Below are 25,054 nucleotides of genomic sequence, written 5' to 3'. Positions count from 1 at the left end.
GGTTTCCATTGCTGTTATGAATATTGCCGACTGTTCACTACGCCATTCAACTGGTTACAAATTAATATATTTTTTTGTTTTTTTTTAGCAGACAAATTAATATACTTAGAAATGGACAAATTCACGTTCAATAAAGCTACTAGTCCATCATTTCAAACCATCGCTGAAAGTACGACTAGTCGTATCATTTGCAACTGGATGCCTTTGCAACCATAAAAAATGGTCGCTCAACATACAAGGGTCAGTCCCTTTTGGCTGAGTAGAGCCACTGTCATATAAAATAGAGGTAACATAATGAACAACGGTTAACTTTGTACTAGAATTACATTCAAATATAATTCAACGTCCCTTTCAAGGAGGGTCTCCATGTCGTAAATCACAGCATGCTCGTGTTGCCTGCCGGGGCATCTGCCTTCATTTCTGTCTGCTGAGTATGAGGAGATACGGAAGATACAACTGTTCCATGGCTATCAGAATTATTTGGTGGCACAGCTGCTTGATCCTACATAACCCAAAAACAAGAGAGAATCAACATTCATGCTTGATTCAATTGTGCAGACATTCATAAGTTTCTTTTAATTCAAAGGGTAGTTGAAAAGGGGATACGTCAACAAATTTTGGACAACGCATGGTGTACGACTATTTTTTTTTAATCATAATCTTTTTTGGGATAAATCTAGCTCCAAAGTAAATGAATTCCTTAGTTTTTAACTGAGACATGGCCATCTTTTTTTTTTCGGTTAAAAGGGGCCAAGATGCCCACATACATGGGCCAATTTGAAACAACTTAGAAATCAGCTTTGAAGCAAATGAACAGAGAATGTCTTGATAATCCTCAGAAACCAGCTTTGGAAACAATGTAATCTGTACAAGAAGACTGCCAGCAATAAGCTTTCTAAGAATGAACAGAAGCACAGATCATTGAACGAAAATTTTGAGGGGGAAAAATATCCTCGAACATGTTTCCACAGTTTTTTTCTGTTTCTCACAACTAAAAATAGAATTCAACTGTTTGCTTTATGCTGGACCCTAAAGACGAACAGAACATCCAGTGGGGAAGAAGAAAGAGAGAAAAAGATGGCATGATCCTTTTACGGTTACATTAATTTAAAATTGGTGAAGAGGAGGGAGAAAAGAATGAACATGTGATAGTTTCATGTCGTCATACCTCTAACTCTTTATTCTTTTTCCTTTTTTGGGTTCATTAATTTGAAATTGCTACTTCGCTTGCCAGTTACACAAAATGATACATTTAATGCATGGTATACTGATCATATGCTCATGTAATATTAGCACGCATCTGGATAACCTTTAGTCCCCCTGATTTAGTGGTTCAACTTAGAGTTATTGACATTTAATTTAAACATGTATTTCCTAGTTTCCTTGACAATGCAGTAACATAACCATGCATTGTAGTCAAAGTTCAATATCATACCTGATGGTAGTAGTTGTCATGCTGAATCCCCGACGGACTAATTTGCTGCTGCTGCTGTGATTGCTGTTGGAGTGGCTGCTGATTGTTCTGCATGTAACTCAGATGCTGTTGTTCCTGAAGTTGCTGCTGCTGATGAGGTTGCTGAAGTTGCTGTTGTTGCATTTGCAACTGCTGATTGTATTGCTGTTGTTGCAAAGGAATCTGTTGCTGCATATTGTGTTGTGTCTGTAATTGCTGCTGTTGATAAGGTTGTTGCTGTTGCATCTGACCATAATATTGTTGAAGTTGTTGCGGCTGCTGCTGATACTGTTGCAACAACACCTGCTGCTGCTGGGGCTGGGGCTGGGGCTGTTGTTGTTGCTGCTGTGTTTGATGCAGCTGTTGTTGAAGAAGGAACTGCTGCTGCTGCTGCTGGTAGTAATAATATTGCCACATCTGATTATATGCTTGGCTATTCTGCATCCCGTACTGCCCTAAAATTGATCCTTGAGATGCCTGTGGAACAACAGATTGGACAGGCAACTGGGGCTGACATGAAGAGGCATAATTTGGTTGTGGTACATTTTGCATATGCCAAGCGTTAGGTGCCATTACATTAGCAGGAGTAGCTGCTGCTTGATACGGATTATGATCCTGGCTGCCTTGCTGAATTCGTGGGCTCTGTGAAGACACAAATTGAGAGGGTTGACATAGACTGCCAGTCCCAGGCATTGGACCACCCACTTCAGTTTGTGGGTATTTTTGTGGGGAAACTGGCTGCTGCTGATATGATTTTCTTTGTAAACGTCCCCGAAACCCAAATTTGGAATCTCTACGAACTTTACCCGAACGATTATTTTGATGCCAGTCTCCGTAACTATTCACAGCTGGTTGAGAAAGTGCATGTGTTGAAATCGGATTAACCACGTTATTTCCAGCCGTCTCCAAAGCTCTCGCCTTTCTTGGGCTGTACATATAAGAGTCTTCATTAGATTTGCAATTGCTCTCTAGCTTCCTTCCATTTGAAGTACAGTTTTCGTGAGAACCTTCGCAGTTGAGATAAACGGAGGGTATTAAATCCAGATTTGTATTCTCCTGGGAATTTAGAGAAAGACTCTCCAACGACAGTGACTTCAGGTCTTGTTCAGACTTATTGTCACACTCTCGATTAGCATCACTCCTGTTTGTGCCTTCTTGTGAAAGTTCTACAGAATCATTTCCTTCAGCAACTTGACATCCTAATTCAACAGATAATGCCTTCGGTTCAGGAGTATTTTCTCTGGGCTCCTCAGAAACTTCAGGAGATACCTGCTTCACTTTTACTAAATCTACAGATGACAGATCTGCTTCTGGTGTATCATCTCTGGATTGCTCTTTTGAAACTTCTAGAGATGGCAGTTTCAGCGTTTCCTGTATGTTTTCAGGTTGCCTTGGTTGAAGCTTGTCAGAAGTAGTCTTCTCAAGTTGACTTCCCTGAGATGACAATTTCTGGTCACATATCTGGTCCGTAGGATCCTGGCCAGACTCGATTTTATGATTGTCTGGCAATAACATTTTACTGTCATGCAATGGGAGCTCAATCAGGGAGTCAGAACTACAATCTCCAGATGGCTGCTGAGGCAGAGCAACCAATGTTTCCTTTGTTCCTCTAGCCAATTTCAAAAGTTTTGTAAATGTAGTATGCTGATCAAAAGAAGCTGTCCTAGTAGAGGATGGGAACAATCGTACATGCCGATTCCACACCTTTCTTACTTCATGTATAGTTCCACATAGGTCAACAAACTGTTGCCATCATACACAAGTTAGAACCCTTGGAATTAGATGTAATAGCATAAACTCTATATTTAGAGTGCATTAATTAGAGAACCATCTCAAATTACAGGTATTTACAATAGCCTTGCTTGTCATTGTAAATTCTAGAGAGATTTTCAAATAAGTTCTCACTTTCTTGTAGTTTTTATATCACTTAAAAATGTAACTAAGTTCAAATTGTTTATTCACATCAACATTCTAAAAACAAATATTGCCATCACCATTTTGAAAACACATTTCAAAAAATAAAAGAGCACTATTTTGACTTTTAATTAACAATATTAATACAATCCATTTCAGAATTTGAAAACTGTATGTCCAGGTCCAGCAGTAAAAGTTAGTTGAAATTCCCCAAGTGAAGGGATTGAGAAGGATGTTAATGTGAAATTTTAAAAGAAGGGAGGATACTACAATTTTAGTAAACATCAAGGGAGGTTGGTGTAATTTTCTCCATTAGTTAGTATGTGGAGATGACATATGATGCTTCAATCATTGTGTCCTTGCCTTGGATGCACATCTAGATACCCATCCACTTGTTCATCAAAATAAAACAGTTAAATCTTTCAGCACAGGAAAACATAATTAGAGATTATATTATGAATTTACTCTACCAAAGAAAATCATGCTTTTTATTTTGCTGGAAGGGGCTCTGGACAAAATTTAGGAAGTCCAAGTATTGTAGCAAAGCACCATGCACCCTGTAATTAGTGGAAACGTAAATTGACATTCATTCTGAATGACAATAAGCTTTGATCAAACTTGACAATAAGCTTGATCAAACTAAAGATCTAAAATTATAGCATATGGTTTGAAAATCTGGAGAGGCATAAACCAACAAGTAACACCTTTTCACGCCAATCTACTACTTTTCCCAAGACCAGCATATACATAGAAATGAGTTCAAAGAGAAATTTTAACCTCTAAATATAAGCTTGAAATATCCTCTGCATCTTTTGCATTCAGAACATCAGATACACTTGACTGTGGAGATATTGCACTGGCTACAATAGAATCTACCACGTTTAGGTGTCGCTTCCCTCCATGCATAATTGAAAAGTTTATCAACTCCTGCAGGTGTAACCAAGAAACTTTACTAGTCTCCGATAGCAGTTAGATTTATATCATGATGCTACAATGTGGCGAGGGTTAAATTATAGATTGATGTTTGGTGCAGACTGTATTTCCAGAACAGGTTTACTTTACGATCTGGAAATGTTTTATTAGTCATGAGAGATGCTAAAAGTAGAAATATACCTCTAGAAGTGATTTGCAATGAGGCAAGTGTTTGATGCCATCTATCAAGACATCTCTGGCAGCATCTGCACTATCAGTCATCTATAACCAGGAAGCAAGGAGATGTTAATAGTCATATCAAGTTGGCTGGAGCACTCATGTACCACTTAAAGATGGAATAATCACCAAAAAAGTCAAAATATTAAGGGGATCATGGAAGCACACAGAAGAATGGAAATCTGTGTAATCAAACATTTCTAATTACTTTATAAGCCTAAGTGACATTATGTACTTAAAACCTAGAGAGATGAAATAGAACCAAATGTACATAAAATAACTGATTTGACACCAACACTGAGAAACTCGATTTTCCTGAGTTCATATATTACCTACCATGTAGGTAAGTCGGGAAAAATGAACATATAAAATAGGAAGAGTATGCAACTTTTTCTTCTCTACCGCCATTTCTAGTGCTTCTTTGTATATATTGGAAGCTACTGCGAAATTTCCCTGATAATGTAGGAAAACCATCAGCATGTGTTAGTCCTCATTCTTGATCTCATCAACATGTACAGGTGATATTTCCTTGAAGTGATGAAAGAGCTAATTGCATACCATACGTTTTTCCATATTAGCCTTTAACATAACATTCTTCACAAACTGGGAATCTGATTCTGTATCACATTTAGGAAAAGCAGCACGGGCACCAGATACATCTCCTATTTTCTCCTTAAACCTGGCATTGAAAAGATGAATCACCGACAGTCTCTGCAACGAACATATGAGCAAGGCCATAAACATCTCCAGTCATGTACAAAGCAATCGAGTCAAGGCATCCTATAGAAAGCAGCAATCGAGCAAGTTTCAGCATGGCATAATCTAGCCACATAGTTTCTAATACTAATTTTACAGGAGAACTCTAATATAGTCAATCTCAATAGCACTACTGTAAGTTGCCAACAACAGGATTCAGGACAAAATATATGGCTCTTGGAGCAAATCCTAGTGTAATGGATTGTTTTTACAAAAGCGAAGATATGTCTATTACATATAATCCAAACCATAAGGAGTTCCGGGTGTATCCTTACATGGAAGAAAATTAAACCTTTGCCTCAATTCCCTGGTAACCAGTAAGGTGAACAATGAAGTCATATGTTCATAACTAACTTAAGAAAAAAAGATATCCGTTTGGTTCCAGATAGGTAAATGCTATAAAAAAATAAAAAAATAAAAAAACATAAAGCTTAGCCAACTTTAGAATGTTAGTATTTTTTGAAAGCACATTAAATGTCCCAACATTCACATATTCTTAAGAAAAGTGCCACATCTCCTGGTCCATTTCATGCTATGAAGGTTTCCACTTCAATCACTAAAGTGGATACCCCAGAAAATATAACTCAGTAGGATTCATCAGTGCACTGACTACAAAAATTGACGATTAGCCTGTAACTTACCAATATTATAGTCTTTAGATTGACCAATAAAACCATTTACCACAAATACGACTCACCTAAAACTAGATGTATATTCATGTTGTAGTCTTTCTTGTCATGGACTCTTAAAGAAAATTTTAACAGATTTAATTCGTTTAACTTTCTTTAAGCATGCTTTTTAACATCATAGAAGGAGCTAAGCTCCATATGATGCATAACAATAAAAGAAAACTAAATATGAAAAATGGATCAAATATATTGGTTATCAATTTACTTGATGTATAGCAGCAGAATAGTGAAGGGAAATACTGGTGCAAAAACTTCTTCAGATTACATCAATTCTTAATGAAACTTAGCATAAGTACTTTAAATTGGAAGCGGGAGAATAATGGTTTCAAGGAAAAATACCTTCATAAATATTTGGGTTGCTCGGTCAAGAGCATAGTTTGCAATCTCTCTTCCTCCGTTGATTTCCATGAATTCCACATAACGCATCCAAAACTCAGGGTAATTGGCACAGGGAATCAAGCATCTCTCATAAAGTTTAACAGCCTACACTCAATGAATAAAGGGGGTTACGATAACAATAAAGAAAGGCAAGAGGCCAAGGCCACATAAGCAGAAGAACAATATAGAATCATACCCAGTCGAAATCCCCTTGGATCTCAACAAAGTCCAGATAGTGATGCCAATTCTCCAACTGACCCACATCAATTGGCTTGACATGGAAGTAAGACCTCCTTATATTAATCTCAAAAGTACTAATTGTTTCATCCAGCCGACATGCTTCCTGATACAACTGCTTTCCGACATATATGTATTTTTGCAGTGCTTTAGAACTTTCTAAGCCAATTGCTGGATCAAGCAAGTCCTTGGCAACAAGAGCAATTTCATCATCTCTATAAAATGTAGGGGCTTCACTATCAAGCACAGTTTCTGATTGCAAATCTACAGTAAAACTACTCTGGCATTTCATCTCCTCTTCGCATGAGGCAGCGAACTTCTTCAAACTAAAGAAAACATGGAACTCATGCCTTGTAAGAACAACATCTGAATGGCTCAACTAGAAGAGGGAAAAAGACATAAAATTGTAAAATGTTGCATTCCGCAAGCACAACAAAAACCTAGGTCATTAGAAATCAATCATAACAGCAAACGGGAGATTGTGGTAAACTGTCAACAATCATGCAAATCAAGGTCTTCAGAAAAATACACAGTAATACCATTGAATAATAAGAAATTATAATGAAAGAGCAAATCAAAGTTTATGAGGTTGTATTTCAGAAGTGTAATGGAGTGTACACGCTTCATTGATAACGATGATTTCATATTTTTCTCCTTACATTTCAAAAACTCTGAAGATCCAAAGAATCAATGCAAAGAGATATACCCTTCGTAAAAACGATGCAACTTTTTGGTAGGAAATCTAAGAGCTTGGATGTAAATCTGGGCCAGCGAACTCCATTGCTGCTGAGAATACTCAAATTCAATGTATTTGTCCCACAAAGTATGGCAGGAGTAATCCTTTCCAACAAAAGACATGCCTCTCTGAAATAATCTGTCAAAGAATTTCAAACAGAAACAAATAATTAATAATTAATTGCGTCAAAATTGATATACTTTTTGCCCCACCAAGCAAGAAATCCAAGTATTCGAAATTTGCAGCTGAAAACTGTTATGGAAGCTAATTGTTATCACCTGCGAATGTCAGATGGGTCTTCAAAAGCTGCCATAGCAAAGTTACAGTAGTCCACCCACAGGGGAACAGAGTACGTTGCTGATTGCACCGCTCGTTCGAAAACGTGAACAACCTTGTCAACGCTGCATAAGCGGGCCTTATGATCAGCATACCTCCTCCAGTATCCATGGCACAGCGGAAACTCGGACAAGAACGAGTCATAAACTGAAGATATTTTCTCTACGTCATCCTGCAGAGAATTTCACAACCAAACATTCATAAATAAATAAAAAAATATGCAGAAGGAAGCAATTTGCTTTACAAAATAGAGAGAGAGAGAGAGAGAGAGAGAGAGAGAGAGAGAGAGAGAGAGAGAGAGAGAGGAAGAAGAAGAAGAAAGCAATTTGCTTACAGAATATGCAGTCTCTATCTCTGAAATGAGTGAAGTCCAGTGATCAAAGTCTAGTGAGTCTCGACGAAAATCATCTGAGTGATAAACGCAAAAGAATTTGAGCGGTAAATTACTTGAGCATTCAGAGAGCATATTACAGCAGCTAGATGAACAAATATCATATTCAAGCAAGCTTATTGAGAGAGAGAGAGAGAGAGAGAGAGAGAGAGGGCCTGTGTGTTTGTTTACCTGGAGAGTCTGATTCCATGGGCTCAGGCTCCGATTCGCAATTACAAGTTCTCATGGGCCCAAAATTGATGAATGTGATCTCAGAGACTGAGAGAAGAGAGGGAAGGGACGCGGTAGAGTGAGTGCCGATTACGGGGGGTAGCTTGTATTTGGTTCTCCAACTTTTGCGAATATTTTCTTTTAACTTTTCCTTTTAGCAAATATTTGGTTTTTTTTATATATAGAATTTAAGTATAATAGGGTTGGGCTTTGTCTATTTTTTTGTCTTCTCCGAAAGAAGATTTGGATATAATAAGATGGACTTGACATTTGTAAATAAATACTTACTTCTATAATAACCTAAATAATTTCATTTGCTTATCTGACTAATAGCTAGTTAGTTAGTTATTTATTATAAGATGAGTTTGGGGAAATTTTTGAAATTTCTAGATTAAAAAATAAATGTAAGAAGAACACATCGCCAACGGGTCCAACCTAGAAAAAATGGCTTTGAGTTGTAGACCATACGTCACTAGTTCGAACCTCATGACACTTTTCAAGTGTGAGTGTGAGAAACCTCATTAAATTTAGTCCTCGGAAAAAAAACAAAGAAAGTCCCCAAAATAAAACAAAACAAAACAAAATCCTTACCTATCTAAACAACAAAAAAGTAGGTATGAAATTTGTTATCTAACGTTGTTGTTGTTGCTGAATGACCAAGACACTAGATTTGCAGCGAGAGTCCGTCGACGAAAGCATATCTCCAATAACCCCAAGCTCCGGAAACTCACTCCATTGATCAAGACCCAAAGTCTGAGGGCTGCTCACATTATATCTTCTCCCAACTATGAACATGTCGTATTCATTTTCATCCATCAACGACCGTATTTTCCTTGTCGTTTTAATCCCGTCCTCTACAATCTGCTCCACATAACTCACGTACCCCGCGCCATTATACTTTATTTCCTTCAACATCTCATTGTCCTGCACCCACTCCCATTTGTCGTTCCCGTCTTCATCCCCGGACCCATCGACTAACCGAATCACCGTCAGGCTGATGTACGCGTCCTTAGCCACGCGCTTCGCAAAGGTAAGCGCCTCCCTGTCATCGCTCCCTCCGAGAAAAATCAATGCAACTCGGTACGCTTCGTTAGGTGATGCTGAGGAGTTGGTGCATTTTACGTGACCACGGTTGACAAGGATGCCAACTGAGCAAGGCGCTGTTTCGAGCACTCTACAATTGAGTGTCCTTGTGTTTTGGTTTTCTGACTCAATTGACCCGTTGACTCTCGACCACTTTCGATGGAAGGGGAGGATTATAAGCGACGTTGCTTTGTCTATCGCGAGGGTGCATATGTCATCGTACATGTAGTGTGGTTGAGTGATTGCCGTAAAGACTTGTGCAAAAACAGCTCCTTCGTTGTCTCTCTGAAAGTTGGAGAAGGAAATAATGACGTTCTCGGAGAGTGAATTGTTTGAAAGGGTTCTCTTTTGTAGATTGTGGGAAATTAGGACGGGGGCGGCTCGACCAACTAGCTTGACGAGGTGGAGGACATAGACGGCAATGGGGCTATCTCGGGTTGGGCACGAAGCATCGAGAAAGTTAATTATGGCAGGGGTGTTATCAGCTCTGTTGATGCATGCAAGGATTCGGAGCTCGGAATTGGGTTTGCAATGCATAAGGTTTCTTTTCTGATAGCCTACGTATTTTCTCTTAGGATCGTACAAGAGTCTTATAAGAGGTGGGACGATGAGTACACATAACACAATGGTTAACATCATATAATCAAAGACTTCGGAAAATATTAGCTGCACATGACAAAGGAACAACATTGACAACCTTAGTTAGTAAATTCACGTGTAAGAAAACATTAATTAATGTGAGTGAGAGTTCTACTTTTTTTAGAGAGCCAGTGATAAATAAAACAATTAGCGTGTGACAAACAACACGTCGGCATATCACGTAATATTATTGTTAGAGAGAAGTTGAATTCAAATGAAAAGCTTACCCAAGTGTCGCTAGCAAAGGTGTACGTGCCTAACTCAACAACGCCTTTGCTACACAAAATGAGAGCCAGCGCTAATGCGTCCCTCATATGCATCTTGCAACACAAAGGGATCACCAAAGAAGCTACAAATTTGCTGCAGTAAACCACAGAAGTAACAATTGTGGCGGCTAAAACTGTCCTTTTGTGAGCCTTAGGCAGGGACATTGTAACCCTCATCATGGACGTGGTCGCAAAAACTGGCATAAAAACCCTATTGACCATAAAGTCAAACTTGTTGACCAAAGTAGCTCCTACTGGTGGCCCATCTGGCACGGCAAAACCCAACATCAAAGGTCCGATGATAAAAGACAGCTCACACCAATTGGAAAGCAACGCAGATCCGAGAAAAGCCAGCATGATTAGGACAACGTACGAGTCTTTAATAGGCTTGCCTTGAGGTGTTTGTTTAGCTATCCAAAACATAAATGGTCGAAAAACAAGCCAAACAAATAAAGTGTAGGCTACCATTACCACTATGTCCTGTATCCCCTTGAGCATATTTTGTTGCACGGCCGCTGCCATTGCTGCAACGCTGGTGATGGCAATGCTGCAGAGGTCGCTGACAAGCGCTGAAGACAACGCTAACCGGCCAAGCTCGGAGTTCAGGATTTTGAGATCGGTGAGGAGACAAACTACGACGGGAGAGGGAGTTAGAGAGTGCATTGCTGTTAGAAACGCAAGCTGCACAATCTCTTGTCCATTTAAGAACCATTTAGAGTGAAGGAGGATTATGGTACCGACGCCGGCTACTATAGGCACTGACAGGCTTAATGCGCCGGTGTAGAGGGCTTTTTTTCCTGATTTAGATATTAACCCCAAGTTCAATTTGACTCCGATCAAGAAGGAAAAAAATATGTAGCCAAATAACGACATTATGTTGAGTATTTCTTGATTGGCAAAAGGAAATATGGGATTCATATCATGATGACTAGATGATTTGACTATTCGGGAAAGTCCTGCATCACCAAGGAGTATTCCTGCCTGCATGGTTCCACCAAAAGAGAAAATACATTCATAATTTACTCGTAAATTTGAAGTGTACACATTTTAGTTTTATGATAAATAAATAAAAACTTCAAAAGCTGGAACGCATTTTGCTGGATGTGAGACAATCATGACGAGCAAATTTACATGGAACGGCCGTCTCACATCCTGCAATTCTCGAAGCCAATTGATCATTACCATCTATCTAAAGACAACTTCAGTTATGACGAAAAAATATACTATTGTGAGATTCACATGCATCTACAGTTGTTTAACTTTAATCTATGGAGACGAGACCATGCATAGAGATGAAACTAAAAGGATATTAATGAGGAGAGAATTAAAGCACGTGAGAAATATGTAGTACTTACCACAAGTTGAGCAGCCAAAGCCGGGAGGCCAAAGATCTTGAGAAAGAGATGGGTGAGCTCGGTGAGAACAAACATGAGAGTCATTTCAAACTCCAGGATTGGCATCGTGTAATTCTGCAGAGGAAATGAGAAATTCACCAACGGAGTAGTAGCATTCACCGTCCACCTTTCCGTTCTGTTCCACAACCCAAGCGAATTTATACGAAACGGAAGATCAGTGCATATTGTCACCGTAGTATTAGCCAAAGCTTCGTACAACGACATTTTGCCACGGCCACCACAACAAAGCTTAGGAGTTCATACAAGTTTAATTTGGGGGTATATATTCAGACGCATACAGTAGCAAGCAAGCAGCTGGTTTGAACGTGATGTCGTTTTGCTTATGGCCACGGTAACTGCCTTGAACAAGTATTTAACTGACTAGAAGTTGGTTGGGTTTGGGAGGTTAAAAAAGGTTAATTTTGTTCAGCAGAACAGTTAAAGATTGGTAATTTTACACCTGTGTTTTCTGCACACACAGCCACCGTTTTGTCTATTTATCTGTACTGTTATTATCAAGAGATGAGGTTAGGTCAGCCATTATAATAGGAAATATCAAATCTACCCTTGATACACAAAAACTAATATCTTGTTCATGTTGTGGCAAGTGGGGCCAATCGCCCCATGCAACAAAAATAAGTTTGGTAGAACATCCAATCTGTCAACTGGTATTTTCGCGAAAATATCTCAAAGAGGCTAAGTAGACGGTTCATATATATTTTCTGTCTCAACTAAAAATTTATAGTTCCACCAAGAAAAATTAAGCCATATTTGGGTTGCTACAGTTAAACTGCCTGTTTATGCATTTATAATAACCAAATAATAAAAATTTCACCTGTTTTCGTGTTATTATCAATGGTTTACAAATTTTTAGTCTCTCCATTTCTCTCTCTTTCCTTATGTAATTCAATTTATATCATACCTTACATAAAACGGATAAATTTGATCTCAATCTCCGTATATTAGATATTAGAGTAGTTTAGAATATCATTATATCAAAACTATTAAATATGTATATTAATCAGATGACTACCTCAATGATCCGTTCTAGGAGAACCGCAAACCGAACACGTGGATCCAAATTATTTGCCGGGAAATAGTGAATTACGGTAAATAAATCATTGTGCACTCCACCACCTTCCACCCTGCAATCTCACTCTCTCTCTCTCTCTCTCTCTCTCTCTCTCTCTCACTTTACACGCTAGTGTTTGTTTGTCTCTGCGCTGGAGCCAAAAAGAGAAAGCAGAGCAAGATATGAAAATGGCGAGCCTCTCACTCTCCTCCACGTCACCACAGACTTTTTCTCTCTACAGCATCAGGAGCAGCACCAAGTTCTCCGTCTCTCAACCAAGGCCGGCCAAGCTCTCTAGTGTTCTTCTTGCTCGGACCTCCAGCTCACTCCACTATAACCCTCTCAGGTAATTTTGTAATTTCACATTCAAGGCTTCAAATTTCAATGTTGACGTTGAAATTGAATGCAAAGCTCTGGTTTTGTTTTCCGGGTAGAGTTTCGATTGGTGGAAATAATGATCTCGGGGTGCTGAAGAAGAAGAAGAAGAGCATGGGATCGGGTGCGGTATGTTACGCTGCACCTCTCACTGTTCATACCCTCCAGTGGATCTTCACCGTTTCTTCTGCGTAACTCTCTCTCTGACCCCCTTTTTTTGTTTTCGAATTTCCTTGAAAGATTTCCAATTTTGGTAATGGAATCTTGAGTGTGATGGAGTATGCGTTAATGGGTATTCAATTTTGTTACATTTCCAGGGTTCTACTGCTTGCAAAAGGCACTGCTGTTCAAAAATCATTTCTTGTTCCATTGTTTGTTCTACAAGCACCATCCACTGTAATCTCATGGTTTAAGTAAGCCTTTCAAAAACTTCTCTTTCTCCTTTTTTGTCTTTTTCTTCAGTTTTTGATTGCATAAAAGTTTTTTTCTTTTTTCTTGGTAACCTATGGACCACGTCTGCCATTTAAGTTTAAATGCATAACTTGGCTGACATACATGATTTTGGCTTGCAGGGGTGAATATGGTACCTGGACTGCATTCTTAGCACTTCTTGTTCGTCTCTTCTTCTTTATTCCTGGTAGGTTCTCTTTTGATTCCTTGTTTTGAGTATAGGATAGATAAAGCTCTAAATAGATAGTTATCTGGTTTTCTCAAATGATAGTTTCTAATTTCAGCCTGGTTTGTTGACTTTATTGGTTTACTTGATTCACTAGTGGTCAACAACCCATTCAGTGTAATCTACTCTTCTTTGGGCACTATTCCTATAAACAGCTCAATATTAATTAAAGATTCTGCCCAGTTTTTTCAGAATACTGACCTTTATGGTTTAGTGTGAAATCTGAATTCTTGTTTTCGGGCTCATATTATGGAGTGGTTACTTGGCACTTCTCTAAGTCTTGTTCTGTTTTCTACTTTCAATTTGAAATTTGAGGTGCGGTAATATTTACTTACAATTTCCTCAGTCAAGTAATATTTATACGGTCTCATTTTGTTCTTTTGCAGCCGAACTTGAGTTGCCATTGGTAGCATTACTCCTGGTGATTGTGGCTCCTTACCAAGTTACAAACATAAGGTAGGCAAATGCGTTGTTTGAGACCAACCTTGACCATTATTTATAATTTTCTTAGTTGTTATGTTTCAATATGTTCCATTGGCAGGGGAAGACAAGAAGGTGCTATTATTTCACTGGTTATTGCAGCATATTTGGCTTTCCAGCATTTCTCACGTATAGGAACCTTGCAGAAATCATTTGACCGAGGTTCAATTGTTGCTACCTTAGCCATAATTTCTATCACTGCTGTGTCGGGCCTTCTCCTGTTCTGAGTTTATTGTAAAATAATAAAGAGTTATCAACCATATCTGCCTTATGAACTCATCTGAAGGGGGTGGAAGCCTGAGAACAGTCATGATCTACGGACCTTTCATTCTCATGTTAGATATATGTATGAGGGTTTAGGAAAGCTTGGCAGATACAATAAAATAAATATAAGTTCTCAGTATTTGTTCATGTTTTGTCAATATAAGGAAATCTTGTCAACTAGTGTAATCTTTCCTCTGATCTACTCTTGAATTATTCGTATGTACATGTAAAAGAGATGCCATTTTGGTTTGGAGTATTTTTCCTTTTGGTTTGGAGTACTGCATTTTGGGGTTAAGTGATGCCATTTTGGGATATGATAGAGATCGTGGAATTGGCATGTTACAGCCTCGGTCGCCTACCTAGCCATTTGAATGCACAAAATTCTATAAATTCCTTTGATGATTATATTGGAATCTAGAATGAAAGTTAATAATATGGATTGAGCATGATTTTATTGTTGGAATAAAGAGTATTAACATTTTAAATGTAGACAATGAAGAAGAGCTTAGGCATCTGTTGTCATCTTCATCCTCCAAGAAAGTACTTGTAATGGCGCATGTGCATGTTAGGTCAAATTTTTATGTGTTGTATCTCAAGAAGGCATATTTATTTGTTGATGAAGGGGAAACATACCCTATATTTGAATAAATTGGTTCTTTTTAAGTATCTAATGTCTTACTACCAGAAAAGCCATAGGTCATTCCTTTTTACCAACTACTCTACATCCATTGTTTCTAGTTAGGTCAATAACTTTTGATAACTACACCTAATACTCTGTCATAGTTTCTATATTTGTGTTATCCATTGGCATCATAAAATTTTAAATTGTGTTAGCTAAAATATGTAATAAGCATCTTGTCATTTTATATAAAAATAAAAAAAGTTCTAAAGCCTGGTGGACTTAGCTAATAATTAAAAATTTTATTGTACTAAAACTGCAGATAAAGAACCTATATGTCTACAAATACAAGAATCTAAAAAATTTCTATGCTTGTCTGTCCTTTTCTCAGGCTTAATAGGCTACTAATGGGTGTACATAGATGAAGTATGGCAATAATTTAAATGGTGTGAACAAGGCCTGGAGATAACATAGTAGCTCATTTTGATTCTCAGTGCCTCCTTGAACTTTATGTAGGATGCTGGCATGTGAATGGATTGCCATCTATTTGCAGATAGAATAGTTGTAACTTAGTTTCCTTTTAGAGATAATTTGCTGCAAGAAGTGACCCCAAGAGCCCAGTCGTGGTGAATAGCAGCAGCATGCAAGATGAGATAGAGGTGGCTGAGTTGGGGGACTCTGTTGGTTCCGAACCATAAATTGTTGATCCACCTGGTGTAGCAATGCTTGGGGTGTATGGAGTTGTCGGCATTGTTGGTGTTGTCATCATTGTTGGGGGTGGTGGTGACGGGTTAACTGGTGAATATGTGCTGAAATTGGAAACTCGAATAAGATTTCTTTTCACTTGGTGTGTTCATAAATGAAGTTGGACGTGGGGTTATGATAGATTACCTGGTTGATGCTGTGGATGATGGATAGCGACAGCTACCGGTACCTGCAATAAGACAGAGTGGAGAGAGTTAAGCATCTATTCAAGCATGTAAGAACAACAAGGTCAGGAAGTTGAATTTGTTCAGTGGCGGATCTGAAACTTTTGGCAAAAGTGCTAGGAAGCTTTAGCTGGATAGAACATTCAACAAGATCTTTGTAATTAAAAGAAAGAGGGTTCTTTTTATGATATTGTACAGGTATATTTTCAGTAACGAGGAAGCTTCCCTTTTTTTTTCAGTGAAAGTTCGGACAAGTTATAAGGTTCAATCCACATTTCAAGAGATATTTCAGCAATATTGCTTGATAGGACTTAAATTGATGAAAAAGTCTTACTTGGGTCAGTGTTGGTGGTTTGAGCTGTTCCTCCAAAATTGCAGCTAGTAGGCGCTGGGTTCTTGTGGTAGTAATCATTGAAGGCGAAGGAAGCGTGATCACGGAGAGTGTTTGGGTTATAACAGCTTCCACCTTGTTGAACAGCTGCACAGTCTGCACCTCCATAGCCACAAGCATAATCAAGAGCTACCTGTAAGGCAGTTTGTGAAGCTGCTTGGCTGGCAATACACCAAGTTCCACCTGATGATGTAGGAGTTGTGGTGGTGGGAGTGGTCGGGGTCAGGGTTGTGGTTGGTGGCGTTGGCGTTGGCGTTGGCGTTGTGCTTGGGTCTGTTGTGGTTGGTGGTGTTGGGGTTGGGGTTGTTGGGGTTGGGGTTGGGGTTGTGATTGGGTCTGTTGTGGTAGGTGCTGGTGGTGATGTTGTCGGGTTCACAAAAGGTGTGGGAGTCAATCCAGTTGGACTTGGATTGACTACGGGAATTGTTTCAAGCTGGGTAGCATACACCGAAGATGAGAAAAGCATACGATTCACTTGTGTGTTGCTTCGGTGGGTTGCTTCCAAAGGAGGATTCTTTGGAGCACTTGAACCTGAAGAAATGAAAAGCATGGTAAGTTCTTTTTCTTTCATTGAAATAATGAAAGAAATTGCTATGATTTGCTATCCATACAAGTTGAAGGTAAACAAAACAAACAAACCTGAATAACTGTTAGGAAAGATAAATATCTAGAGTTATTCCAAAATCAAAAGTAGATACAATGGAAACACAAGCCACCTTAGTTATGGATCAAATTCACCATCAGGTTTAGGTGTTTGATGCTTGTAATGCATGTGTGAATTCTGTTTTGTTCTCTCTCTTTTTATCCGCTCATGTTCTAGTTACTTAAGATGATCAATGGATGAATTGGAAAGAGTGATCTAATTGAATTAAAAGATAATGCTAAATGCTTCTTGTGCTTGTGGATAATCTTTGTCAATTTCTCATGTTTGGGTCATATACAAAGGAGGTGAATTAGTATTAGACAGGAATTCATGCAATTTTGACTTAAAATTGTCAAACACCATAAATGCATGCTGATGATCAGAAACTAACAATGAGAAATCCATTATCCATTGTTCTGAACTCTGGAAAATAAGAAGGAACTGGTTTGGAAATCCTCTGCTCTTTAGAAACAGTCATCTTTTTCTTTCACAAAATCAACCTATGCACCTTCTGACCATGGCCATAGGACATTAAAGAAAATCGATGATCATGCAAGACGATGAGCAAATTCGGGTTGGTAGTTAGAAGGCTTGTGTTGAAATACATAGAAGAAGAAGCGAAACACACCAAGAAGACATTTCAAATTACCTGAACTAAAGAAAAGAAACAAGAAAAATAACGCAGAATGCCGAAGAGAGCTAACACCCATCTCTGCTAGATACTTCTTCTACACCTTGTGATTGTAGATTTTTCTTCTGGGCTCAAAACAATGATGGAGAAGCTAAGATATACTACACGAGAAACAGAAATGGTGGTTGTTGCAAAAAGAAGATTTTATCTCTTTTCTCTGCATTTGTTATATATATCTTGAGGAATCATAGCTTTCTTGGATCGAAGAGAAGATGAAAAGAGAGAAGGGAGAATATAGAAAACTTGAGAAAGGAGGCATTAGGGTAGTTGGATATTGCAAGCAAGAGATGGTGCAACAAAAAAAAAGTATATGAAATGGTGAAAGGCAAAAGAATGATTTCATGGAATTTAAATCTCGTGTTTTGGCTAATAAGAAATCGGGTATCTCTGTGACAGTGATGCTGCAGCATTTTTCCCTTTCTCTGTTGTGCTCTTCTTTCTACTGTTTTTGCTGTACTTTAGTTTTTTTTAGTTTAGTTTTTTTTTTTCATGGTACTGAATCAAAAAGCTAAAGGTGGGGGCAAGTGTGAGTTTGTGAGTCACATCTAATTGTCTGTAACCAAGAATATTGTCCCCCTTGTCGATTTCTTACTTCACTCAGCTTTAATGGAAGTTCCCAAATTAATGTATATGCAATGCAGCATGTGATATTGCCTTGCTTTCTCCAAAATAAAAAAACTTGGCCTTGTTTGCAAAAGGAAAAACTTGGCCTTGTTTGCATACGATCAAATCAAGCTCTTGAAACCCAACATTTAATCTGGGCCTAGTCCATTTCAGTCAAGTTTCAATGTTCATTCATGACCTAAGAACGCAAAACTTTTCGTGCAAAACAACAGAGATGAAGAGAAGAAAATTTATATACCACGAAAGGAAATATTTGGGTTTTCTTGCTTTCTTTCTTTTGAGGTCGGTGTGTTGGATGTTTTGAATAAAAGGTTTCGTGGCAATTAAGGTTTATCTATCAAAAAGCAGAGAATCAACTAGTTTGGGAAAGGATCTGGGGGCAGTGACTTTTTAGTGGCATAAACAAAACTTGAACTAAAAGGTAGGGCAACCTCGCTATATTTGGTATCTTGGTTGAGTTCCTTGAAAAAGTAAATGAAGATGAAGCAAAGGTTTGGTCACAAAACACAGAGTGATTTGGGTCCGGATCTGGAATTAAAAAGGAAATAACTGGGTTTTCTAATGAACATTACAGATGATGCTATTATGCATCTTTCCCACAACGGGAATGTCACTGTCGCGGTATTCCAAACCAATCATGCACCGATCATCATCATTGGCATATCATGGATAATTTAGTTTCCATGGATTCCTCATACTAAACCCTATCACGGAAGGTCACTTGATCATCATCAGTTTTGTGCATGATGATCATGATCACCAACTACAATCCTAGTGCGCAATCAAACAGTCAGTATGACCACAACAATAAATAGGGACAAGAAGGACGGACGGCCCCTTGATCAGCCACTTATCAATTTATTTACTTTTGGCAATAATAGTTGGGAGGCTGCTCATTTTCTGGGATATCCAAATTTGGTAACAAAATTGAGATATCAGTAAAACAAAATTGTACTAGTCTCTTAAATATAAATGGAGGTAGAGGAGGAGACCCATTAATTGCTTGTGATATGATAAAATCCATGTCCAAAAATAATTAAAAGTCTTAATTATATTGGTTGAAATTTGGTCTCAAATACATTTATGTATGAAAAATGTACAGCATATTTTCCTACACTAGTATCGGTCCCAAATTCCACCCCCACCTCCAGGGTCTTCTCCAATTCAAATTTCCCCATGTGAGCACTCCTTGGATCCTTCGGTAAGCTGACTTGCACCAGAGACATGTTTCAGTACAGAACTCAAAACTAAGAGTTCCATACACCTTGTCAATCTCTTATAGGCATATTGACAAAGGAAGTTGATGTTTTCCAAAGTGGGAATACTGCTGCAGCTTTCATGCTAACAGATTCTGCGTTTGACTATTATTCAATTAAAGGTAGAAACATGTCCAGAAGAATCAAAGGTAAGAAAGAACTGTGTCAACCACTGATCTATCCCCGCTGAAGCATATTACACCGTGAAAGATGTTGTGTGACGTCACTCCAAGCTGCGGATAAAGAGATCCTCAGATTATATGAAGTCTAGAAGGACTTTATGGCAAAAGAATGAAGTATTATTATACCTGGGAAATTTCGATAATCAGGTTCTATTCCATTGCCATTTATGTCCTTATGTTTTGGCGTAACATACTTCCCAACAGTTACAACCACACCAGAGCCATCACGAAGTTCAAACACAGATTGAATCAAACCCTGTCAAAAGCATCAGAGACACCATCAAAATCATCAATGGGACGTTAGGGATATTTTTTTGTCTGCAAACTCCAAACTTTTAGATTGATTAAATGACAAAAAGATAAATCTGTTTTCTATCCTCAATCATGAAAAGGCATCTTTTGTTATATCCACCATTAGAAAGCAAGTTGCTGGAACTTCGGTAACAAACGGACTCTAGCTAAATCAAGTTCCATCACAACACAAATACATTATATATATGCAAAGACAATGCTGAAGCACCAGTGATGAATTTTTTTTTTACCTTGCCAAATGTCCGTTCACCAACAAGAACACCTCTACAATTATCATGCAAAGCTGAAGCAACCTGCAATCGGAGCCACCAATGTAAATGCTAGAATTGTACGAACTAAAAGGAATCATACATAATTGGGACAATCAAGCTGCTCACAATTTCACTTGCACTAGCAGTATTGTTGTTCACCAAAACCTGCATTAGAAGTTAAGTCAAGAGCCTTGTCATAAACCATAAACTGAATATGTTAGAAATTACATTTGCCACAAATCCTAACTCAGTGGTAAAGAAGACAAAATCACAAGATTTTTCAAGCCAAAGAAGGAAAAAGCTAGCAAAGATTGTCGACGTTCTTAGAATAGAAGGCAGCAGGTGAACATTATGTTTGACATGAGGGTGCACTGAAATTCAATAGATTGCAGAAGGATTTCTTAATAAATTGAGCCCATCTGGACCCAAACTTGAGGCTATCAGGCTCCTCAAGAGACGGCCATAAGAGGAATAAGTGCTGTCTCAAATCTTCCTTAATCTACTCTGATTCAGATGAGTGGATGGTATCCACTCCAATTTTGACCTTGGTTAATCGTTAATAAGTACTCAGTAAGTTTTATCATTTTTTTTTGTTTATCCCTAATTTAACATTTAAGTTTAAAACGGATCTAATAGATACCTAAAGTTTCAACTCTTTTTCTAAATTACAAGCCAAGTTCAAAGAAAAACTTAGCATACAACGCCCTTACAGCCCCAATCATAACAAAACCGAAATAGTCTGGTAAGGTCAGTTGACACAGTTGGGGCATAGTTGCAACCTTACTATACACAATTGACCTTTGGGTTTTCTTTTTCCAAGGAAAAGCTGCAACAAAAAATCTCTAATGGTTTTCCCTTATGATATGTTGGATAAAGACAGGAAGCCTTAAGTGACATAGTAAAGTCTTATTAGAGCACTGTGTCCTGTATCCCATGACCATTCCAAACAATGTCATCGGTTTCCAAATTCTTCCAGTGCAGGGTTCGAGCAAATTTATTATTCAGAGTTGACAATTGATACTACTAAAATGCGAGAACGTCAAAGATTTTAGACAGAAATAAGCCTTTGATGAAAAACAAGGAAATTACTAAACACTAATCTATTCATGGAAACAGATAAAAAGTATCTTAGATATGTACAAGGGCGTACAATAACAGGAGCTGTAACTAATGGTGCAGTATCTGCAACAATACTTTGTTGGTATTCAGGATCCTTCCCATCAGTATAAATCACCTGTTCATAAACATCATCAAGAAAATGCACCACGTATATAAAGTTAGTTTAGTGGAATTAATATATGCAACAGAAAACGCAGAAGTATTCTGCTAGCATAGAGGAGTGACTTAAAAAATAATGCAACAAAAAGAACTAATGCCAAACACTAACACCGCCAATGAGATAATAAACAAGAAAATTGCATCTGGAAAAAGAAAGAAACATACCGTCTCCCCTTCATTCAAAAATAGCTTGGCAATTTCTATTCCAGCCTGAAAATAGGCAAAAGGGTATAAATAAAGAATCTTCAAATTACAGAATTCAGCTGAAATAAAGTACACATTGGAACATACAAACATCACTGAGCTTGTGCTAATAAACAATTGGACAGGATTGAGTGAATACAATTACATGCAGAGGATGCATGATTTTCCACAAAAAGGTGTAAAAGTTTTCTTTTATTACTTTTCCACATGTCCTATGAAAACTTGATAATAACAATTTACTCAAAGTTATCTCTAATATCCAGAATGAAAACCTGTACTAGTCCACCACGATTATCTCTAAGATCCAGAATAAAGTATGATGCACCCATGTCCTGAAGTCGCTTCATAGCTGCAAAAATCATTTTACCCTTCAATATAATCCTAAAACCAAGTAACCACTATATAACTCTAGTATAAAGCATAAAAAGAAGCTACTAATGTTGTAAATAAGGTAAAGCAAGTATTCTGAAGCCAGCGAACAGGGAGCAAAACGGAAGCAATAATTATTTAGGGTTTAGGGAACCACATACCTGTTACCAAGTCTTTTCTAGCCAATGCATTGAACTCTTTTACGCGCGTGTATCCAACAGATCTGGTTCCATTTTCTATTTGTTCCAACCGATAAGAGACAGGCGTTCGAGCAACAAGTTGTCTTTGGACTTCAATAGATTGAATAGGCCCACAATTTCCATGCTTGACCTAAACGTATGACAATGTTTATTCTCAACAATCATTGTTAAAAAAAAACCAACAAAAATGAAAAATACCAATACTCATTATCAAGGTTAATTTAAATGATAACCTATTTATGGTAGAGACAAACAACAGCATTACAAATAGTATCACAACCTTAATAGTAACGAAGGTTTCGTTAGGACCTTGCATCATCGATGATACTTCAAAGGCTGATTTCCCTTTCACATCCAATCCATTAACAGCTAGTACTTCTTCCCCCTACCAAATAAGAGAACCCAAGAAAACCTATTAAGACCAGTTAGAACAGGGGAAAAAAAAATGTAGGCGCAGATAAACTTTCAAAACTTCTGGAAGGATTTTTTTGGATCCTGACAATGAAGTTAACATGACTACACAAACAGATGGGTTCAGGGTTCTAGACTTCCAAGAAAAATATATATGTAGCCAGATGCTATTTGATGACCTATTCACTCATTTATTGCACTTCTTGATATGCCAACATTAGGGAGAACAATGATATATGAATGCATAAAGCCACCAGTTATATGTAAGAAGAACCATATCCAACACTTTCATTTCAAAGTTCTAAATTAAATAGTTACAAACTATTAGCAGCACCTAACCCAAAACAACCTTGACACTAACCCCATCAAGACTTTCTGTGAATTCGTGATACATCAACTCGGAGAACTAATAGCAAATGAAAATCCAAAGTGGAAAGAGATATATAAAGAAACAGACATAATATTACATCTATAACTGTAAGTTTGGCTTCTATAGAAATAAATACCTGTCTCACACCAGCAGAATGTGCAGGGCCATCTAATACAAGTCCTAGAACCTTCAATTTCACATCTCCATTGTCATCTGGAACTTCCCTGAGGTTTATTCCAATACCACTCATGTCATACCTCGCCATCTTGGAGAACTTTCATTTCAACAATGAAAAAAGCGACATGTGCCATGGAATAAGATACGCTGTAAATTTCGTAAGTGAAGACGATCCATATTTTGTAAGAGATAACATTCATAATCAAAGCACTTAATTTTTCTTCCCATCTTTCCTAAGCACAATGTATCATGATTTTAAAATTTGTTGTATGCTTCTCTGTGAATAAACGATACTGAAAGAAGAAGAAAGAAAGAAAAAAACGCTAAATACGGAGAGGAATAGAGGGGACAGATAATGAATTACCTCGTCAGGCGAAAGAAATCGGGTATAAGGGTCACCCAAGCTGGCCAACATTCGCTTAATCGTATCATGAGCCTTTGATCTTGTCTTTATTGAACTACTCCTTATGTCTTCCTTTTTCCTCTGAAAATTATCCCCAATCATTAATCACACGCACACACACATACACACTTATACATATAAATATAGGTACACACACATGTACGTACACAATTGAAAATCCAGAATCCGATACACATATCCATAAACAGAACAATTACTCTCTTATTCCGTAACTTCACTAACTTGGTTAAACAAACAAAAGTTACTTTCTTTCATGCAAGCTCTACAATCCACCTTCGCACGTGTGAATATCTGTTTACCTGCCAAGTTTCCGGGAACGAGCGAGAGCGACTGGTGTTGAGAAAGCTGTCATTGACGATTTCCCAAGCTTCCTCCACAATCCCCTCACTGGTCACCGCCGGTTCGGACCCTAACTCGGCCGTTTCATCTCCTTCATCTTCGCTGCAAAACTCCGGTGGCTGCGAAGAAGGATGAACTTGAACGGAGGAAGAAGAAGAAAACTCAATCGCTATGGAAGAAGAAGGCGAAGAGACCAAAAGACTGAACGACAGAGCACCACCTAGGGCTCCAACTAGAGCTTTCTCGGCCCAATTGATTGAATTGCGTCTGAAATTGGATCGAATTGGGGATTTTGGGGTTCGCGGTGGTGGTAGTGAAGATAGTGAGAGTGTGGTGGTGTTGCTGAGCAACAATACCCTCATCTTCTTCCAACCCAAAATGATTTTTTTTTTTCCCAAGCTCCGCGGGAGTTTAAATACGAGGCGTTTTGACCGTTGTTACAGTTGGACGCCTGTGAAGGAGGCTGTTTGGTTTCAAGTTTGAACGAGTCCAATTCCAGTCCGGAATAAGACAGAAGTGGTGGGACATAGGCCAGCTGTGAAGTAGCTGGCCCACAAACCAGCCCTTGCCTGCCACGTGTTGCGCTGCCGAACGTAGTTTGAACTCGACGACTGAGACTTTCTCTTGTTCCTTGTTTGCAGTTTGGATTGGATTGTGTTTTGGTTCAGTGTATGCTACTCGCTACGCCGTATGAAAAACTTTAGGATAAGCACCAATAATTTCTTATTATATATTCTTTTGCACCAAGACGCGTACTCACTTTAAGGGCGCGTCCCCGCCACTCATAATTCAATAATGAAGAAGAACCCAATGTAAACATGACAAGTTTGTTGTGTGATGGAAAAGTATATGTCTTGTTTGGTTGATTATGGATTATGATTTTTCA

General features: G+C 38.2%; 4 protein-coding genes and 1 pseudogene across 5 annotated transcripts; 1 reads left to right on the top strand and 4 right to left on the bottom strand.

Annotated features, from left to right (window-relative positions):
• Positions 1-126: 126 nt before the first annotated feature.
• On the bottom strand, positions 127-8,385 carry PRP39-2 (Tetratricopeptide repeat (TPR)-like superfamily protein). 2 transcript variants are annotated; one of them, XM_021969966.2, is made up of 12 exons: positions 8,211-8,385; positions 7,983-8,056; positions 7,591-7,820; positions 7,283-7,450; positions 6,536-6,902; positions 6,301-6,444; positions 5,075-5,227; positions 4,853-4,969; positions 4,481-4,561; positions 4,145-4,294; positions 1,436-3,196; positions 127-502 (listed from the first exon to the last, which is right to left on the bottom strand). In XM_021969966.2, exons 1-12 carry the CDS (start codon positions 8,263-8,265, stop codon positions 377-379), a joined length of 3,426 nt encoding a protein of 1,141 aa, XP_021825658.2. In that variant the 5' UTR covers positions 8,266-8,385; the 3' UTR covers positions 127-376. The 2 variants fall into 2 exon arrangements, with proteins under 2 accessions (XP_021825658.2, XP_021825659.2); XM_021969967.2 differs by lacking the exons at positions 7,591-7,820; positions 7,983-8,056; positions 8,211-8,385 and having other exon boundaries at positions 6,536-6,955; positions 7,283-7,422.
• Positions 8,386-8,879: 494 nt separating this feature from the next.
• Positions 8,880-11,856, bottom strand: LOC110766595 (cation/H(+) antiporter 4 pseudogene; annotated as a pseudogene).
• A 920-nt stretch (positions 11,857-12,776) lies between these two features.
• Positions 12,777-14,754, top strand: LOC110766626 (cold-regulated 413 inner membrane protein 2, chloroplastic). Its single transcript, XM_021969992.2, has 6 exons — positions 12,777-13,049; positions 13,138-13,269; positions 13,396-13,491; positions 13,651-13,715; positions 14,141-14,210; positions 14,296-14,754. The coding sequence occupies exons 1-6, from the start codon at positions 12,886-12,888 to the stop codon at positions 14,459-14,461; spliced, it is 693 nt and encodes a 230-aa protein (XP_021825684.1). The 5' UTR covers positions 12,777-12,885; the 3' UTR covers positions 14,462-14,754.
• Positions 14,755-15,455: 701 nt separating this feature from the next.
• Positions 15,456-18,041, bottom strand: LOC110766570 (uncharacterized). Its single transcript, XM_021969916.2, has 4 exons — positions 17,730-18,041; positions 16,381-16,968; positions 16,009-16,051; positions 15,456-15,926 (listed from the first exon to the last, which is right to left on the bottom strand). The coding sequence occupies exons 1-4, from the start codon at positions 17,788-17,790 to the stop codon at positions 15,698-15,700; spliced, it is 921 nt and encodes a 306-aa protein (XP_021825608.1). The 5' UTR covers positions 17,791-18,041; the 3' UTR covers positions 15,456-15,697.
• A 1,377-nt stretch (positions 18,042-19,418) lies between these two features.
• Positions 19,419-24,588, bottom strand: LOC110766622 (Peptidase S41 family protein). Its single transcript, XM_021969988.2, has 12 exons — positions 24,129-24,588; positions 23,770-23,889; positions 23,365-23,502; positions 22,728-22,832; positions 22,409-22,577; positions 22,151-22,227; positions 21,840-21,884; positions 21,547-21,630; positions 20,523-20,561; positions 20,376-20,438; positions 19,960-20,089; positions 19,419-19,884 (listed from the first exon to the last, which is right to left on the bottom strand). The coding sequence occupies exons 1-12, from the start codon at positions 24,528-24,530 to the stop codon at positions 19,829-19,831; spliced, it is 1,428 nt and encodes a 475-aa protein (XP_021825680.2). The 5' UTR covers positions 24,531-24,588; the 3' UTR covers positions 19,419-19,828.
• Between the last annotated feature and the right edge of the window lie 466 nt (positions 24,589-25,054).

Source organism: Prunus avium, chromosome 4 (assembly GCF_965620075.1).
Source record: "Prunus avium chromosome 4, drPruAviu1.hap1.1, whole genome shotgun sequence".
NCBI classification, from domain to species: Eukaryota; Viridiplantae; Streptophyta; class Magnoliopsida; order Rosales; family Rosaceae; genus Prunus; species Prunus avium.
Note: the sequence above shows the minus strand (reverse complement) of the source record. Positions and strands in the feature narration are given on the sequence as shown.

Excerpts from the sequence above, each read along its gene's own strand:
- PRP39-2 (XM_021969966.2), bottom strand. The coding sequence starts at position 8,265 with ATGAGAACTTGTAATTGCGAATCGGAGCCTGAGCCCATGGAATCAGAC. Across the intron at positions 6,445-6,535 it reads TCCAAGGGGATTTCGACTGG|GCTGTTAAACTTTATGAGAG; the intron begins GTATGATTCTAT and ends CATTGAGTGTAG. Across the intron at positions 5,228-6,300 it reads CAACCCAAATATTTATGAAG|AGACTGTCGGTGATTCATCT; the intron begins GTATTTTTCCTT and ends TGTTCGTTGCAG.
- LOC110766626 (XM_021969992.2), top strand. The coding sequence starts at position 12,886 with ATGAAAATGGCGAGCCTCTCACTCTCCTCCACGTCACCACAGACTTTT. Across the intron at positions 13,050-13,137 it reads CTCCACTATAACCCTCTCAG|AGTTTCGATTGGTGGAAATA; the intron begins GTAATTTTGTAA and ends TTTTCCGGGTAG. Across the intron at positions 13,492-13,650 it reads ACTGTAATCTCATGGTTTAA|GGGTGAATATGGTACCTGGA; the intron begins GTAAGCCTTTCA and ends TTTGGCTTGCAG.
- LOC110766570 (XM_021969916.2), bottom strand. The coding sequence starts at position 17,790 with ATGGGTGTTAGCTCTCTTCGGCATTCTGCGTTATTTTTCTTGTTTCTT. Across the intron at positions 16,969-17,729 it reads GTTTCTTTTCTTTAGTTCAG|GTTCAAGTGCTCCAAAGAAT; the intron begins GTAATTTGAAAT and ends TCATTTCTTCAG. Across the intron at positions 15,927-16,008 it reads TCATCCACAGCATCAACCAG|CACATATTCACCAGTTAACC; the intron begins GTAATCTATCAT and ends TTCCAATTTCAG.
- LOC110766622 (XM_021969988.2), bottom strand. The coding sequence starts at position 24,530 with ATGAGGGTATTGTTGCTCAGCAACACCACCACACTCTCACTATCTTCA. Across the intron at positions 21,631-21,839 it reads TTTTGAATGAAGGGGAGACG|GTGATTTATACTGATGGGAA; the intron begins GTATGTTTCTTT and ends GTTTATGAACAG. Across the intron at positions 20,562-21,546 it reads TAGTTACAGCTCCTGTTATT|GTTTTGGTGAACAACAATAC; the intron begins GTACGCCCTTGT and ends CTTCTAATGCAG.